The sequence below is a fragment of the Numenius arquata genome, chromosome 10 (genome assembly GCF_964106895.1).
Source record: "Numenius arquata chromosome 10, bNumArq3.hap1.1, whole genome shotgun sequence".
NCBI classification, from domain to species: Eukaryota; Metazoa; Chordata; class Aves; order Charadriiformes; family Scolopacidae; genus Numenius; species Numenius arquata.
Genome location: NC_133585.1, coordinates 37579665 through 37596661, shown reverse-complemented (window position 1 = coordinate 37596661; position 16997 = coordinate 37579665). Strand labels below are relative to the sequence as shown.

Sequence of the window (16997 nt, the reverse complement as noted above, 5' to 3'; positions counted from 1 at the left end):
TAGAGAACATGAATCATGGAAGGCTTGCAGGAGAACAAAAGGGAGCAGATCTGTCTTCGTTGGCTTTCATTTGCTCTAATGTTCTAACAAAGTCCCAAGCATAATGAAGGGACCTGCTTTTGGCTAGCTCTGCAGGACCTAATGGTACTGTAGATGCACTATGGAGAGTTTCAAGACAAGGTAGGCAGAAACTATGGCAGTGATTTGTGAGTGTGCTGCAGCAGCACTCCAATATGGACCAGTGTGATTACAGCAGAGTCACTTTGTCATCTGTAAAATATTCCAGGTTTTATTTATAAAGGCAAGCAGCTCAGACAAAGCAGGACCTAGTTTTTTGAGAGACACCTTTTTTTAAAACTCTTCTCTCCCAGGGTGAAGAAAAAAACCCCTGCCTGTTCTGGAAAGATATCTGCAGGTTTGGATTTTGATCTCTCTATTCAACCTTTCAGACACCATCCCCTCAAAACAGTGTAGAAGACCTGCTGCAGCTAGTATCAAAAGGTAACATGCTTTGCTAAAAAATATATTCCGATTAGTTGTTTTGTTTTTTTTTTTTTAAATGAAAGTGCAAAAAGCCTCCATGCAATACAGGGGAAAAAAGGGTTATATTCTATTCTGGTGATGAAAAGATACATGTTTCCTGGCTTGCTTTATGAATGATATTTCTGATACAACACATTCAATTTTCGTCCTTACAGGTGATCTCTGCCTTCCCCTCTCACCCTCCCCAAACAGACAGGCTTTTTTGAATTATATGAAACCTTGTTCTCAAAAATAATTTCCTTGGGTGGGTTCTGAGCCTTATCTGAGATATGCTGGAGAAGAATGGAGAAAATGTACTTACAATGGAGCTTCATCAAAAATAATGATGGGAAGCAGTAGCTGGTTTGTGACATATAAACTAGGAGAAATCATTTAATCCATCACTGACGGATGGTGACCATCGTAAGCACGTAGTCATTGCATTTATCTCTAACAGTTCATGGAAATCTCAAAAAATGTAAGGCCTTATCAAGAAAAAAGAAGAAAACAGGAGTTCAGAATGCTGAAGGTCAGTTTATAACAGCTTACTGTCTAGGAAAGTGAGAATATTTTTCTTGAGTAACCCTGCAAACAGGGGCATTTGAATAGTAGCTTATTAATGCAATATAAGTATTAGTTAAAGTTTAACAAGTCAGCCTAGGTATGCTGCTATGCTGTTTGACATTTCATAGCAACAGCACTTGAAGTATTTACTTATTGTTTCCTTACCATTAATAATGAAATAGCTGAGATCGCGTTTGCATTTCTCTTCTATTAAACAAAGCACACTCGTTTGTAGATTTAAATGGCCCACATTTTCTGTCACGAGTGACCAGAGATTTTGGCTATTTTTATACGGAACAGCTTACCCTAATGTCAGAGTAAAATTTATGTGGTTATGAATTTTCTTCTAGTTTCTTCAGTGAAAGTTTCATATGATTTATTTCATAAGCTTGTTGCTTTCTGTCTCATAATCCAACAGACTGCACCAGAGAATAGTTCATAGGAAGCTGGGTTTGCCCACCAAGGGGTGTGTTCTTTGCATACGCCTGAGCAGGAACTGGAATGTGGGACCAGTTTTAAATACAGATATTCAAGTATTACGTGTCAAAATAAAATGGCCTAATTTACAGTGTTGTAAAGGTTTGCAGCTTTGTTGAGGTGAGCAGTGAAGCCCTGACATCACTGAGCTTTCTAGCGACAGGCTCAAGCTCTCAAATGTTAAGTTGAAGAGGAAACTATGGTTGGTGTAAATCAAATTGATCAGAGACGCAATGAAAGTCACAAGTCCAGTGTACAGGCACACATCTCTCTTCTACCCTACATGATGAAGAGGAGGCGCAGAATGTGAATACAATCTCATCAGATGCAACTCCCCTTAGCGTGAGGCTATGGCACCATCTACGGGTGAGAGTGCTGTCCGAACCACTTGCGTCCATTTCCCCTTCTCTCCAAGGTTTACAGTTCTGCAGGGCAATTCCCCATCCTTAGTCCCTTGCTCCGTACCACCCTGCTCTCCAGCACAGCAGGACACGGTGTGCTGTGTGCTGTCCCAGAGGTGAGCTCCTCTTTTCCCACTCCACAGGACCCTGGCCACGTCTTAAGATCCTCTCCTCAAAAGTGGCTGTGACCAGCTGCCCACCTACACTTCAGGCGTCCTGTGTGGCACATGACCACAGGGTCTCCTCAGGCCTTCAGGCTCTTTTGGGGGCAGGACCACTGCGCTTGGAAGCCACCAGGGAGGGAAAATGGCCTGTTCCTCCTGGTGACGCTCAGGGGCGAGCGGCTGAAAGACAAGCTCTTTCTTGAAAGGCTTTTTTCTCTGCTGCAGGCCTCTGGCGTGGTGAGACGTCCCTCTTGCACAAGGAGAACTGGGACATGTTGCAGGCCGAGAGTTCTGGTCATGGCCGCACAAACTGCTGGGGCAGCAGTTTGATCCGGGGGTCACAGCCCTGCAAGCCCATTATTTCCATTCCTTGGCACTCACAGCAGGGCTAACGCTGGCCTTCACACCTGGTAAGTAGGGTGCAGCAGCAGAGCAGAAGGGGGCTGAAGCCTCACAGCGCTGCCAAACGTGGATCCTGCCCCACTCTCCCACAGCACTAAGGTGGGGCCGAGCCTGAGGTAAAACCTGCGGCCCGGCCACCCGGACAGCTCGCTGCGCAGCGGCCTCTGTTTCTACAGAGACGGCATGGCCTGGGCAACAAAGAGTTGTCCTTCCCTTTCGTGCGCTTCAGAGTCATTGGCGAACGAGGGTAAAAGCTGATGACCCCTCGCGCGGCGGCCATGACAGCGTCCCGCCCCGGCGCATGCGCGACAGCCCCGGCAAGATGGCGGAGCAGGAGTGAGTGTGGCGGAGCGGCGGGTCGGGCATCTGCCGCCATCCGCGGCGCCTGTGTGGTCGTCGTGCTCGGGGTGGCGGCGGGGGCGTCCTGGGGAGAGTGGGGGGGTCGGGGTGCGGTGCTGTTGTTGGATGTGACCGGCTTCTCTCGCCCCGCAGGCCGAGGCGGCGGATCCCGCTGGTGCCGGAGAACTTGCTGAAGAAGAGGAAGGCCTACCAGGCCATCAAGGCCACCCAGGCCAAGCAGGCCCTCCTCAACAAGCGGAAGGTAGGCGCTGGCCGCGGGGATGGGGGCCCGGGGCAGCGGCCACCGGCCCGGGGGTACAGGGGGGAGCTGACGGGGCAGAGGGGTTGGCGTTGTCCGGCGGTGGCGGCTGGCTGCGAGGGGGGGGAGCCAGGGTGGATCTGCAGAGACTCCCTGCGCGGGGAGTGGGGTTTGCAGAGCGGCGCCGCACAGCAAACCTTTCTGTCTCAGGATTTGAGACCTATTCTGCTGCATCTCGGCTAATGCAGCAGGCGCCTGTCCTGGTAGTGGCTTAAGGCTTTCCCAGTGAATCTGTGGGGTTGGTGGAATTATGTACAAAACTCCTGCCATTTTTGTTAAATACTGTATTTACGTTCCTAAATACGTGAATGCTTTGTTGTATTTCCAAGGCGAAGTAGAAGCATAAGCAATAATGTTAAATAGCCACCTTTTAAGATTCTCATTAGAAAAATGACCCTAGTGATGAGGTTTTGATCAGGTCTACCTGCTTTGAAAATTCAGACCAATATTATGGGTGATTGGCAAGGTGAAATAGGACAGAAGAGACATAATGTTAGATACTTTAATTTTAAAATGGCCTAATAATTTATTCAGTAGTTTATTTAAAATATTGTTGGGTAACTGCTATGCACATTCAGCTCCTGTTTTGTGAGAGAAAGCACTATGATTTAGGTAGATGTACTTGTTCCTGAGCCAAGGATAGGCATTTAAATGTCTCTTTAATGTAAAAAAAGCTTTACATTTTCCCATGATTTTGAAAATACGTTGGTTTTTTTTTTCAAGTGAGCTGGCTGTTCTGTCTTTAGATTAGTAATAGTTAATTTCAGTGCTTGACTTCTTTTTTTTTTTCCCTTTTGCACATGTGTGCTTTTATAGAAGAGGACTCTCAACCCAGTTATTTTCTGTTGGATGGTGATTTTATGTCATGGTAGAGTATTGCTGTAGCAGCTGTTTTACCCAGACACATATGTTGTTTCTGGCTGAGCTGCGTATGCAGGTGTGAAGATCTCTCTGTGGCCACAAAGGCTTCCATTTCATTTCTTCTGTGCCTAGAAGTATCCTGGGTCTTGCTCTGTTTTTGCTAATTTATTTATTTTTCTGGGGAAAATCTTTGTTCACTGTTCACAAATTATAGCTAGGTGCTTGTGGAGTCATATGTTGTCCCTTAGTTCTGTCTCCTTTGGGCTTAGATCATGACATTTATTTTCTTCTTACTGCCTTCAAAACTGAAAGAGCATAGCTCATCAAGTTCTGAATTTCACTTGGCCTTTGAGAGGCTCTGTTGGGAAGGCTGATGATTTCTTACCCTTTTGTCTTTAGCACCAGAAGGGGAAACAAATCCAGTTTAAACGCCTTGAGGCTTTTGTTCGAGATTCATGGCGCAAACACCGAGACAATGTCCGGCTGAGGCGCATGGAGCAGAGACCTGGACAGACGGCTGCACCTCAGGAGCACAAACTAGCCTTTGTTGTGCGGATTGTAGAGTAAGAAACTTTGGTTACTCCTTACCTTTATTGCTACCATTTGTAGCTGTTGTATTGTTTCTAAGCAGAGGAAGGGTGATAGACCCGGACATGTCTCCTTGCAGGTAATCTGAGGTCTTCTGGTGCTCTGTTAGAGAAATGTGGTAACTAATAGTGTTTTGTTTTTTTTTTTCTGATTCAGTATTAAGGGAGTGAGTAGGAGGGTAAAAAGAGTGATTGAGTTGCTGCGGCTGAAAAGAAATTTCACTGGAACATTTGTTAAACTGACTCCGTTATTGCTGAAGATGCTGCGAATAGTGGAACCTTATGTGGCGTGGGGGTAAGTACCAGTCCTGTGACTTGATAGTAGTTTGTATGTAAATATCATAGCTCTTTGATTCTCCATCAGGTATCACAAATTCATAGCTGGCTTTTCCAGTAATGGTCAAAACTTCGTCAGCTTTGTATGTAAAACTTGTTATTGTCCTCATTGTTCTAAATGCAACTTGTTTATTTTCCCACCTTTATGCAAAGAAATAGGATGGGACTTGGCGCTGCATCATATATCTCTCTGTTACAGAATCTGATTTTTGTTTTTGTACAGACACCCTAACCTGAAATCTGTACGAGAGCTCATCCTGAAACGGGGCCAAGCCAAGATCAAGAAGAAGAGGATACCTCTGACAGACAATATGCTGATAGAGGAACATTTAGGTGAGGAAGAGGATAAGAAAATGAATCAAGGAAAGAGGCGGATGTTGAGAGTTTGCAATTTCACCTAAGAGGGAGGGAAGGGAGAAAAATCTTGCAAGACTTGATATGGAGGACTAGCAATTCTGGAGTAGCATAAGAAGAGATAATACGGTTGGGTATCTCATGTGTATGTTGTTTAGGGGGTGGCTTTCTGTTGTTTTGTTGGGGTTTTTTAATTTTTATTTTTTTTCTGCAGGGAACTGTGGTATTATTTGCCTGGAAGACCTTATTCATGAAATCTACTCAGCTGGGAAATATTTCAAGAAAGTCACAAACTTTCTATGGCCATTCCGTCTGTCAGTGGCTCGCCATGCTTCACGTAACAAAGTGGGTTTCCTCAAGGAAATGGGTAAGCCTGGCTGGAGAGGCGACACAATCAACCAGCTTATACGACAGCTCAACTAGTCAGGTGAGGAATGCCTGTTAACTTGTAATGGTTTCCTAAGAATTCCTGTGGTGCTAGTGGAGATGAGGGGTGTTCTTTTGTTTTTCATTCTTCATGCTACAGAAGGGACCTTTAAGGTAGGGGAAACTAATCAAGAGTGTGGGTCATGTTAGGTATCAGCAAATCCTATTGGATGCCTCCATAAGGACTTGACTTCTGGGAGATTGCATTAATGTGACTACTGTTTCTTTTTTTTTTTTTTCTTGTTCTACAGGGTCCAGGATTTATAACCTGTTCCTTTTCACATGTAGTTTTCATGGACATTATCTCTATGCAATGATATACTATGTCTCTTGACTGTTGTTGCCTCTATAAAACAAGAAAAAAATATACAGATGATGGAAAGGGACTTTGGGCTGGTCCTCCTTGAAGAAGATGAATAATTGTATGTGGTACAAGAAAGAAGCAACTTTCTGGAGAAATCTGGCTTCTGCATCTCTCTAAAACAAGCTGGTTTTTTATACCTGTTGCTGCTGGTGCTGTACCAGTCACCTCCTGATTTCACGTTTGGTATAAAGCAGTGGCTGTCAGTTCCCGATTGAAATTCCTGTTACAGTTGACTCACTGCATTGATCCAGTCCTCCCCAGGGGAAGTGCTTGAAGTTGCACTCCTTGAAGTGCACCTCCCTCTAGGTGTAAAGGGGTAGTGCAGTCACCTGTTTAAGAATGTTGCTGACGGGCAGAAGACGACACTAGGTATTCCTCTGTAACTGCCGTGCAAGCTCCAGTAGTGGATAATATTTTTTGATGTACCTAGATTGTATTTATTTTAAAAAATCGTGATTTTATGCTACTGATTTACAAAAGGGTGCCTCTTCACCTCTGCTCGATTGTTCTCTCAGAGAGAACTATTTCAGAAACTTTGTAATGGACAGGTGGAGTACATATAGTCAATGTTTTTTAAATAAACTTTTGAAATTATACTGTTTTAACAGGAAGAGTTGTATATCACTCTAGAAAAGTGGGAGAAGTTAAATATTCTAGCTGAAATGAATTTGATGAAGGAAATAATAGATAAAAACATGGAAGAGCTTTAAAGTTCTAACACAGTTTTCAAATCCCTAATTTCTTCTAGTAAAAAAACTAGTGAAGAATGCAGAAGGAATCCTGTGCTATTTAACAAATATGGAAGGCAACAGTGTGCTTAATCATGAGGTCACTGTGACCTATTTATACTGGCATTTGAAGACATAAGTGGGGGCAAACTATTAATCCATTAATGGATTTCATATCAAATCCACAGTACTTGTTTTGAGACTCAGAAGAAACAGAGTAACAATATTGGATGGGTTAAGTAGGATGGCTTTGTGGTATTCTGCCATTGGTTCTATGACAGTTACTAAAAACAGTTACATGAAAACATTTAAAATATGAAGTGTTACAGAGTCTGAATTACAGAATGCTATACAGTTTCAAGCTTTATTCTGTAAAACAAGAATACAAAGATAAAAAAATGCTTGACGGACACTAGAGACACACACCAACTTGGAACACCACCATCCCCAGAACTAGAGTCCAGCAGTTGCTAATATACAAGGCTTCATATATTTTAAGATTTTCCTGATAAAAAGCTGCTTTCATTGTAAAGAGGTACAAGTAGCTTCAGAATTGTTCTGTTGATTCATTTTAGGATTGTTTCTGGTAATAACCGATGCTTTTAACATGAAGAACTGGCCTGTCATGAGTGAGTGGTTTGGGGTTGTTTTTGTGGCAGAGATTTAGGCCTGCCAATAGAAGGCAGTTTATAATCTTAAAATACTAAATTACAGGATCTGAATACAATTCTAGCAATTAATCCTAGATTTCAGCAGTTTTTCTAGTGAATGCAGTGGTTTAGCATACCGTTAGTTTAGCTCATAGTTAGGTATGAGCTGAACTATCATTATGAATATTTTATTTATACCTCTTTCAAAAAAAAACGCCAGCCTAGTTTAGTATTATATCACATTATCACAGAGAAATATGTTGCGGTTTTTCTGTATCATACTTCAGCAAGAGCAACAGTAATGATGTGTTCATGACTTAGCTGCACTATGAACAGAAACTATATACACACACACCCCATCTTACGGAAAGGAATCCTTTTTGTAAGCCACCATACTGTTCACTTTGTGGATTGTAGTAGTGAAGGAACGAAGACGAACCTCTTCCGAATTGGCTATGAATTGCGGTCCTGATTCTTCCCACTTCTCTGGCACTGCCAAGTCTTTATCTGTGTATATCAGCAAGTCAAAGGCACCTGTAAGCACGTGAGAACAAGTTAATGGTAATACACGCCTAAGAAGTTGCCATGTTAAAGCGCATCTTTTAGAAATTGAGACACGTACCAAGGCTCTCAGAAATTACACTGATACTAGTTGCATGAAAAGAAATAGTAGTTAGAAAACCTGAAAACAAGTCCTGGTTATATTAACATGTAGCCATTTTAGTTCTCTCAAGTGTGATGTGAATTATTTTTTTAAAAATACGTTAAAATGCTGTGGAGCTGAGCACTATGTAACACTAAATAGGAACTCAGTGGTTATTTATATAAGCCTGTCCACGGCTAGAGTTTATTATTTATGAAAACTGACATTCCTCAGAGTACACATACTCATTTCACAAAGCTAGTTAAGCCACCCTGAATTCTGTCCTTTCGACAAAAAAAGCTTTTAAGTATTTTGGGGAGGAAGTACTACTAGTCCCTTTAAATGAAATTGCTCCAAGTTCTTTAATGAGAGATGGTGCACAGCATTTACATTTACAATTATTTTTACTGTTTGTTGTGCAAGAAACACTATAGAATAATTCTTAAAAGTGTATTTGATCTAACATACTGTTTTCCATACTGTATACAATTGCAAGAGACATGATCTCAGTCTAACAAAATGCTGTCTCAGAAATGTGATAGTATGTGATGTAATAATTAGAAAGCCCCAGAAAGTTAGCAGAAAATATTTTCTAAAGTGAAAAAGTTGTTGAGATTTTCCAAAAGCAATGTTTGATTTCTTTAGTGAAGTTGGGAATACTCACAGGCAGTTTCCAGCAGTGGCAGGAAAGTTACTGTGGCAGTTATTTGTCTGATAACAGATCGAATTTCATCCTGAATAGCTTTCTGAGATTTTTCTCGTGGTGCACTGCAGAAATAAGAAAACTCTGTTAAGAAAGCTTCCACTATACTGAGTTTTCTTTAAATACAGTTCTCTCCATTAAGCTTTGTTGGTCTATTTGCTATATGATTTTTTTATAGCAGTGACACTCCTTCAAGCCCTAGCTAGACAAGCTTAGAAAAGTTAAGTGATAGTTGGTTTCTGTTTATTGATGTTTGTGAAGCTTCACAGTATTTGAGAATAAATGTAACATTCCTTGCAATCTGGAAAGAATGAGAACATTTTGGCATAACAAGAGGAAAGCAGTAGTTCTTTAGGGCGTATACCCAATACAGGATTTTATATACTTCATCAAAGATTAAATTAATCAAGTTCTGTCCTGATGCTTTAAAAAACAAAACAAACCAAGAAAAACAAAAAGCCCCCACACCTGAAGATCATGTATGCTTCAACCATAAGGTAGTAGGTTTGGTAAGGTTTGATGCTCATACTGAGAAAAGGCTCTCTCATCTGCTCTGAGGAACCAGAGCAGCGCTGATGCACACAGCGTTTAGCTTGTACCTGCACAGCTACCAGGTACAGGGAAGAGCAGACGCAGAGGAACACTGTCACTCACCTCTCATCCTTCACAGTTTTGTCGCACTCTATATCAAACTGCCACCGCTCCAGAACCTCGTTGTTCTCGATACTGGAGATGACCACCACCAGGCGCTGCACGATGCACTTGTACAGCCACTCTGAAAGAAGCCACAGCAGTTATTCGCACGAGAAAGACCGGAACCGGGAGGGCACAGCAGCCTCCCACCAGCCGTTTGTAGGGTCCCCCCCGCGCCCCGCCACCTTTCATTTGTTCCACCACGTTGTTGAGGTAGTTCTTCAGCTCGGGGTCGGTGGTGACGAGGAGGGTAAGCCCATACTTCTGAACACGGGTGAAGGTCTCGGGGGGGTAGATGCCCCGCTGGTAGAGGATGCTGTTGATCCCGTAGGCTGAAGCGAGAAGAAGGGGTGGGTAGGTGGGGGCGGGAGGCAGCCGGGCCGCCCAGCCGGCGGCCATGCCGCCCCGCATGCAGGCCTACAAGTCCGTTCTCCCTCCCCCTAAGGCTCCCCTACCGCCACAGCTCCTTACAGAAAAACTCGGCGACGATCTCAGCACTGCCCCGCAGGGTAATACCCTGCTGGTCCCGACCGAGCTGCTTGGCCATGGGGGCTACGCGGCCACCGCTTCCCCGCCGCCCGGTTCAAATCCAGCCCCGCCCCTTCCCAGCCCCCTCAGCCCGCCCGCCCGCCGCGCAGGCGCGCTCGTGAGGCCGCGCTCGCCTGCGCGCGCATGCGCGGGGCGCGGCGAGTGGCCGTTAGCGGCTGAGGTGAGGGAAGGGGAGGGCTCGGCCCGGGCGTGAGGGCTGCCGTTGGTGGAAAGGCTTGTCGGGTCCAGGTTGGGCTGCTCCCTGTTGGAAAGAAAAGGCCCTTCCGCCTTAAGCGTCCCGCCAACTGTCGGTGGCGTTGCGTGGGGCCCGGCCGTTACCTGTGGTGGCAGGGCTGAGGGGAGCGCAGGCTCTGGGTGGAGTGAGTCCTCCCCGTGGAAATGCTGTTAAAAGTTCGGTTTCAGAGTTTGTTTAGACGCACTCGTCCCGTGAAATTACGCTTCCCAGGTATGAATGAAATGAAGCGAGTACCTCATATGGGTGATTTTTGGTGTCATTCAGTATGTCAATCACGTAGTAGCTGTATACAATAAACCCGGTCTATTCTGTAAGCAGTGCATGTAGGGAGAACCTGGGAAAGCAGGATGAAACAGGCACTTTCTCCTTAAATCCGTAGGGTAGCAAGTAATACAAAAAGAAAGGGATTAAGAGTCAGGCAGGGAACCGCCAAGCTCACCACTCTGTTCATACCCACTCCTGTTGGCTGAAGGGGAGTTGCTCGTTGGTCAAAGCACTTAAATCCTATTATTTAGGGATTATTTATTACAGGGACAGCAGGAAAGACACTAGCAGTGACTATCAAATGGAGGAAACTGGCAGAGGTTAACAGGTAAGAGAGATTGAGTGAAACAGCAAGTCAATGTTAAGTGTTGAAATATTTAAATAGTATCATGGAGAAGCCATAGTCTAGTGGGATAGTAACTAGGTAGCCAGCTAGTCAGCTGATAAAATCAATCACTAGGCAAGGAAGTGCAAAGTGAACAGATTTGTTAGGCAGAAAAGAGCTGCAAGTGAAATCCTTGCCTGAATATGATTTTTCTGAAGTGTCTGTAATGAATAGACATTATCATCTAAGACATTCTTGTATTATGGCTATATTGACCTTGAAAGAAACTGATCAGAACAGCTTTAAAATGAAGTGACGATTGAAATAGAAGTATTTTAAACCTAGGATAAAAAGCTTATGGTCATTACACAGTGCAGTAGGCCAGCTGCTAGAAGAGTGAATCAGTGGTGTGATTACTTATTCTGTCATAATAAAATACATTTTCTCAAAAGCTAAGAAGCTGGTTCCAATTTTTGCTCCAAGATAAAGTACAGTTTGCTGTGATTAAAACAAACAGTATAGTCGTGAAATCATATGCTGAAGTTCTGAAAGGGTCTGAATAATTTAGTTATTAACCTGGAGAACTTTATTCTGGGTCTTGATCACTAGTGATTGTGTTAGACATTAGTCTTCTGAATAAAATATTTTCTGAGTAAGAGTGGTGTATTTTAGAGCCTATGGTAATGGAAGCATTTTTCATCTGAAGCCCAGCTTTTAGAAGCTAGATAGCTGTGAATATCAGCTGTTTTGCTTCAAACTTTATGTAATATCATGCACTTACTCATCTGTCCCAAAATAGTTTCAACCTCCTTTTTTTTTTCCCACTTGGCTTTTCATCCGTTTTGCTTTCTCTGAGGTTTTTGGAGGGCTGCTGATTTTTCTGATAAATATAAGAGCTTAGAAGTCCTGTTGCATGAGGCCAGGCAAGAATAGTAGAGCTTTTGATTAAGATTTACATGTTTATCCTCCAGCTGTTTTAGTTAAAACCAAATGGAAGAAAAAAATCCAAATGCTGCTTGGTTTACCAAATTATTTTTACTGTATTTCAGTATAGATGGCTTGAAGAACTGATGTTGATATGACCAGGCAGATATGCGTATCAACAACAGACTTAATTGCATCTTCTTTATTTCTTCCAAGATTCATCTGGAAGGTGTTGAGAGGTGGTGGTGATCCCCAGGACCTCTGTTAAAACTCTTAAGCTTCTTTCAGTGAACATGGTACGCGGTATTTCACAGAGTTTTAGATCACTTCTCTACCCCCAGTTCTGTATTGCAGTTAACACTGATTTCTGCTCTGATGTCCTCCCCCCACAAAAACCCAAATCCCTTTGCATTTTGGAATTTTATTTTTTCTCTCTTTTGGGAAATACATTTCCCTTTTACAATGTGTCACTACTTTTCTTTACATTTCTTATATATGCTGTAATGTAATCTAATGGTAAGAGCTACATAATTTCAATACTTCTGAAATTTTTTTTGTGGTATAAAGCTCCTAATACTTTCTTTTGTCTTTTCAAACATTATTTTTTCTTGGCTGATTCATTAGTTTTGAAAAGTTCAGTCTTTTAAGTCCATGAATTAGTGTCTTCCTTTTTCTTAACCATGTATTTCTTCTACTAGAATGTTCTTCATCTTCTCTTTTTCTTCGCGTGTCATCAAGATGTTCCTCTCCTTCCTCCCCCCAAATAATTCACTTGCGTGAAGGTCTAGTTATTTGATGAGGTATGTTTGCCGCTTTTCTTTTAACATTCTCCAATTATCTCATCTTTGTTTCTCTGTTACAAGTCCTAAGCTCTGTAGCCCTTGTCTTCATTTTCTTCACTTCATTTAGGCTGGTGTCACTCAGCTTTTCTGCCAGGTCAATCCAATATCCCACAACTGAGGCACCCAGGGAATATATGCGTATCTGTCACGTAACTAATCTGCAGTCATCACTTGACCATAGCCCAGTCAAGTGTACATAAGTCCTTTTGTCATGTTACTGAACGGGCATGTGCCTTGTGATGACGATGCCTATATTTTGTGGGTAGGGCACATCCAGCTACATGACAGGAGGAAGGCGGCAGGGCTCTTGTGAGGGAGAACAGCAGGGGGACCGCTGTGGGTTAGTGAATGATTTGTGTAGCTGACAGCCTGCTTCCTGACCAAGTCTAAGGGACTCTCAGGAACGAAGATGACAGGCTGAGTTATATGTTCTGGCACACCACGAGCTGGCTATCCTTGCTTTAATTATCTCATGCTAAAACCTTAATTTTCATAAGGAATGTGAAATCCCAGTTGTATTTAATTTAGGTCTCTTACGATTCTTTAGTCATTTATCTGTTTCCCAATTACAGTTCAACGTTATGACAGAATTTTTTTGCTTCTCTTTCGGTGGAAGGAAATGTCCCCTATTTAGCTTGGCTTTTCTGCAACATGTAATGATTGTTTCCCCATGGCAATTGTCAATGAACCTGGGACAGTTCAAATCACTGGTATGTCTTCACTTTTTTTAAGGCAACCAAGGTCATATTCCCATAGTCATTCAGGAGACTAGAAAACATAATCCACTTGTAGAGCTCATTCCCAATTTTTTTCTTTTTTTATTAGTATTTTTTCCCCTCAGGGTGATGTGGACAGGTCTCTCTTTCCAGCATAGCAAAATAATCTATAAAGTGAAAGTTCTGTTTGCTACAAAAGCCCTCATATCACATTAACAAATTGTCATATTAAGCCTCAGTAAAACCAATTTTTCCTGTGCAGAGAAAGGAAGTCTTACCCCAGCCAAAAAGCCTTAGCGCTTTGCCTTTTCTGGGAGATCTCAAGCTCTTTTGAGTCATTTCTTCCCACACTTTAGGAGGAGATTCTGTACTTATGAGCCCATAGAAATAGCTAGCCCTTTTGCCTTCTTACCTCTTATTTTCTGTGCATTGCTTTGATTCTCGTTATCGTTTTAGAATGCTGCCCATCCCTATAGTTGCCAGCACTCAAAATTCATGGCAGATGTTGAGCTCACTCTTGTTCTGCAGGTTAGACTTTTTGCTCCCTTCTTTCCTCGGCCCAGCTTGTGGGATTTGTGGATCACATGCTGGGTGAGGCAGTTCTCAGTTGGCTGAGCTTCCTTGACTTTTGGTGAAACTGTTAATTTTCTTTATCAGCTGTTTAGTTTCTGTGCTATCCAAGGGTGTGACATTTGGGTAGTTCCCAGGAAGAGCTTTTCCTGGACACAGGGTAGACCACCAGCGCAGCCAAGTACCCTCACTGTTCCTTTATGTAAGAGTTATTTTTAAATCTTCTAAATCTTAAAATCACTTTGCTATCTTTAAATCACTTTGCTATGTGTGAGCTTCTTTACTGCCTTCCTTTGTGTCTTCACAGCTCTCATCCAGGATTCCTTTGGTGATTTATTATTATCTGGAATTAACCCTAAAATTAACGTAAAATACTGCACTTTTTTGACAGGCATTTTATTACCGAGCTCATTTTGTTTTCTTTTTTGTTGTTGGTCAAGTTTGTTTTCAATAGTCTTCACAGGACAAGTACAGGTACCTCCTGTCAGTGGTCAAAATACTATAACATTTCTTTTCAAGTTGGATAATGCTATGTTTTAAAACATAACCCATGATGTTATTACAAATAGCGATGCTGTATTCTTTCACCAACAGCAATTAGAGTGGTGCAACTGGGAAAGATTGTCTTCAATTTTAAGTATTAATTAAAAAAATAGATTTGAAATGAGTCTGTATGGGCTAATAAACCACACTACAACTTCTAATATAATGAGTAGACTTCTCAAAGGGACTTCCTCATTTTGGTTTTGAACACTGTAGAAATTTTTAAAATTAATTTTAATTTTAAATGTTATCAGTAGTACTGAGTGTATTTTGAAATTAGACTTACTCAGGTGATCACTTATTTCTTCTAGAAAATGAAAGAGATTTGATGTTTCCTTTTTTAAGCCAATGTAAGAACACCATTTATCTTGAAAGTAGCTACATCCAGATACTGGCTGTCTTGTACAGTGAAATAACTTTTAGTAGATTTTGAGAGTTTTGAAAGCTACTTCTGTAGAAAACCATTCAGTTCTCTTTCTCCCCCTTCTCCTCCCCTCCCCTTTCTCTAAAGACCTGACATTTTTCTAAAAGATATGTAGGAGAAAAATTAATGAGATATTTGTGATGGTTTTACCTCTAAACTACCAGGAGATGGCACCAGGCACATATGTTATCTGTGTCCTTTCAGTTTAGTCTTGAATTTCAGCAAGTTTCATTTACTGTTGCGTACTTCAGTTTAGACTTTTAGTTCTAGATGCATTTCTTTTGTTAGTTTTTAAAACAGTGTTCCAGAATAAAGGAAATACTTCATTTGATGCCCAGTTTTGATGTTTACCTTTGGTTGCTGTTGCGCTAAAGGAAATTTAACTGACAAACTTTTTTTTTTTAGAGGTTTCAAGTGAATAGGGGAGTCCTGTTTCAAAATCAGAAAGAACAGAACTTGAACAAGCTTTCTGTGCCTTCAAAACTTCATAGTGCTTGATGATGTCATGTTACAGTGGTATCAGATAATGTGAAATCCACTGAACCCAGCTGTTTACAACTTAATCATCTTTACTACTTAATCCCCAACCAAAGGTTGATAATTTGAAAGATGAATGTTAATCCAGTTCATATTAGCTCCTGTCACTTCTGAAGTTTTCATATTAATAAATTAATGGAAAACTAAGGAGTTCTCAGGTCGTTTAGACTTACTAAGATGGTATACTGCAGTTTAGCTTTAAATTCAAAACAGATCTTCTAAAAAGGCTAGAACAGATTTATCAGCAGACTTAGACTGTCAATGGGTCATCAGATACTGAGGAGTAAAAGGGTCCAGAAGATTGGTAACACCATAAATATATCTTGATACCATAAAGACTTTTGATAGGATCCTGTTGTATGATTACAATGTGTAGGATGACAATTGGTATTTTGTGATTGCTTAGAAAGCAATTAGAAATTGTGTCACTTCTGATGTATAACCACGATGGCATTGTTCAATTAATTGTGTTGCATGCAATACAGTACAGCTTAGATAACGCCTAAGAATTATGATGACTAAAGAGGTAAATATATTGTGATAAGCATATTATTAGCATTAGAAATATTTGAAGCAAAAATATGAATAATTCCTTAATTTCCTCTTGAAAATTAGAGTGTTTATGCATTTTTTTCTAAAGTTAGGTCCCCAGGCAAGTTAGGTGCCCTGTTGTCAGAATGATAATCATTACTGAAAACAGGCAGGCAAAATACTCAATTTTTTCTCTTAAGTATTGGACAGCTTAAGAAAATGGTAAAGGATGGCTTTCTAAGTAAGATATGTAGTCTGGTATGGAAGAAGGAATTCTTTAAAGAACATAATTTATTTCAAGAAAAACATGCTTTTTCACATGTTTTGAGAAAGAACAAATGGCCATCAATGTGTCATGACAGTGAGATGAGCTAAAATATTTTATGATGCACCCAGGCCACATGTGCTGGGACTATACCGAGCCCTTCTCCACCTCACTACCTGCACCTCTCACTGCACATTGCTACCTTGGGAAGTGTAATCCTCTAGCACGCAGACAAATGCCCGACTTCTCAACTTTCTGTGATGTCTTGGTCAGAATTCATCTGCTCTGCTGCTTAATAGCAGAAGAAACTCAAGCAGCCTAGGAGTGACATAGATTGTTAAAAATACCTTTACCTGAAAATCAGGGCAATATTTGTTTACTAACATTCATAGCTTCAAAGCAATTAAAAAAGATTTCTTTGCACAAGAACAGCATTGAGCTAGGTATGGGAAGTATCAGGCACAAAACAAAGCTTATACAATTCCGCTTTAAGTGTAAAGAAGTTTCTCTCCATTCATCGCACAGGTCAAACAGAAGGTGAAATGTCCTACTTAATTATTTTTTAATGACACTCACCAAGTAATAAATAAGTACTTACGTGCTTCTTAGAATTTAGTCATTTATTCATTTTCAGTCTGGCAGCTACTTAAGAAATCAGGGAAGACTATTTTGGATTCTATTTGCCCTTTAAAAAAATCACTTAAGGGCGGACAGTGGGACTGTTTTCAAAGTAGTTAGG

The 16997-nt window shown here is 41.5% G+C and overlaps 2 protein-coding genes across 2 annotated transcripts; one reads left to right on the top strand and one right to left on the bottom strand.

Moving 5' to 3' along the window:
* Window positions 1-2821: 2821 nt before the first annotated feature.
* On the top strand, window positions 2822-7469 carry RPL7L1 (ribosomal protein L7 like 1). Its single transcript, XM_074154597.1, has 7 exons — window positions 2822-2866; window positions 3023-3131; window positions 4449-4612; window positions 4794-4931; window positions 5196-5305; window positions 5541-5753; window positions 6004-7469. Exons 1-6 carry the CDS (start codon window positions 2832-2834, stop codon window positions 5747-5749), a joined length of 765 nt encoding a protein of 254 aa, XP_074010698.1. The 5' UTR covers window positions 2822-2831; the 3' UTR covers window positions 5750-5753; window positions 6004-7469.
* Window positions 7073-10158, bottom strand: MAD2L1 (mitotic arrest deficient 2 like 1). Its single transcript, XM_074154596.1, has 5 exons — window positions 10005-10158; window positions 9719-9865; window positions 9495-9615; window positions 8802-8905; window positions 7073-8028 (listed from the first exon to the last, which is right to left on the bottom strand). Exons 1-5 carry the CDS (start codon window positions 10078-10080, stop codon window positions 7856-7858), a joined length of 621 nt encoding a protein of 206 aa, XP_074010697.1. The 5' UTR covers window positions 10081-10158; the 3' UTR covers window positions 7073-7855.
* Between the last annotated feature and the right edge of the window lie 6839 nt (window positions 10159-16997).

What these genes read in the sequence shown, in the direction of transcription:
- RPL7L1 (XM_074154597.1), top strand. Translation starts at nt 2,832, where the DNA reads ATGCGCGACAGCCCCGGCAAGATGGCGGAGCAGGA. An exon ending in CCCTCCTCAACAAGCGGAAG is followed by an intron (nt 3,132 to 4,448) that starts GTAGGCGCTGGC and finishes TTTTGTCTTTAG; the next exon opens with CACCAGAAGGGGAAACAAAT. An exon ending in TTTGTTGTGCGGATTGTAGA is followed by an intron (nt 4,613 to 4,793) that starts GTAAGAAACTTT and finishes TTTCTGATTCAG; the next exon opens with TATTAAGGGAGTGAGTAGGA.
- MAD2L1 (XM_074154596.1), bottom strand. Translation starts at nt 10,080, where the DNA reads ATGGCCAAGCAGCTCGGTCGGGACCAGCAGGGTATTACCCTGCGGGGC. An exon ending in GATCGTCGCCGAGTTTTTCT is followed by an intron (nt 9,866 to 10,004) that starts GTAAGGAGCTGT and finishes TTCTCGCTTCAG; the next exon opens with CCTACGGGATCAACAGCATC. An exon ending in GCCACTGCTGGAAACTGCCT is followed by an intron (nt 8,029 to 8,801) that starts GTGAGTATTCCC and finishes ACGTGCTTACAG; the next exon opens with GTGCCTTTGACTTGCTGATA.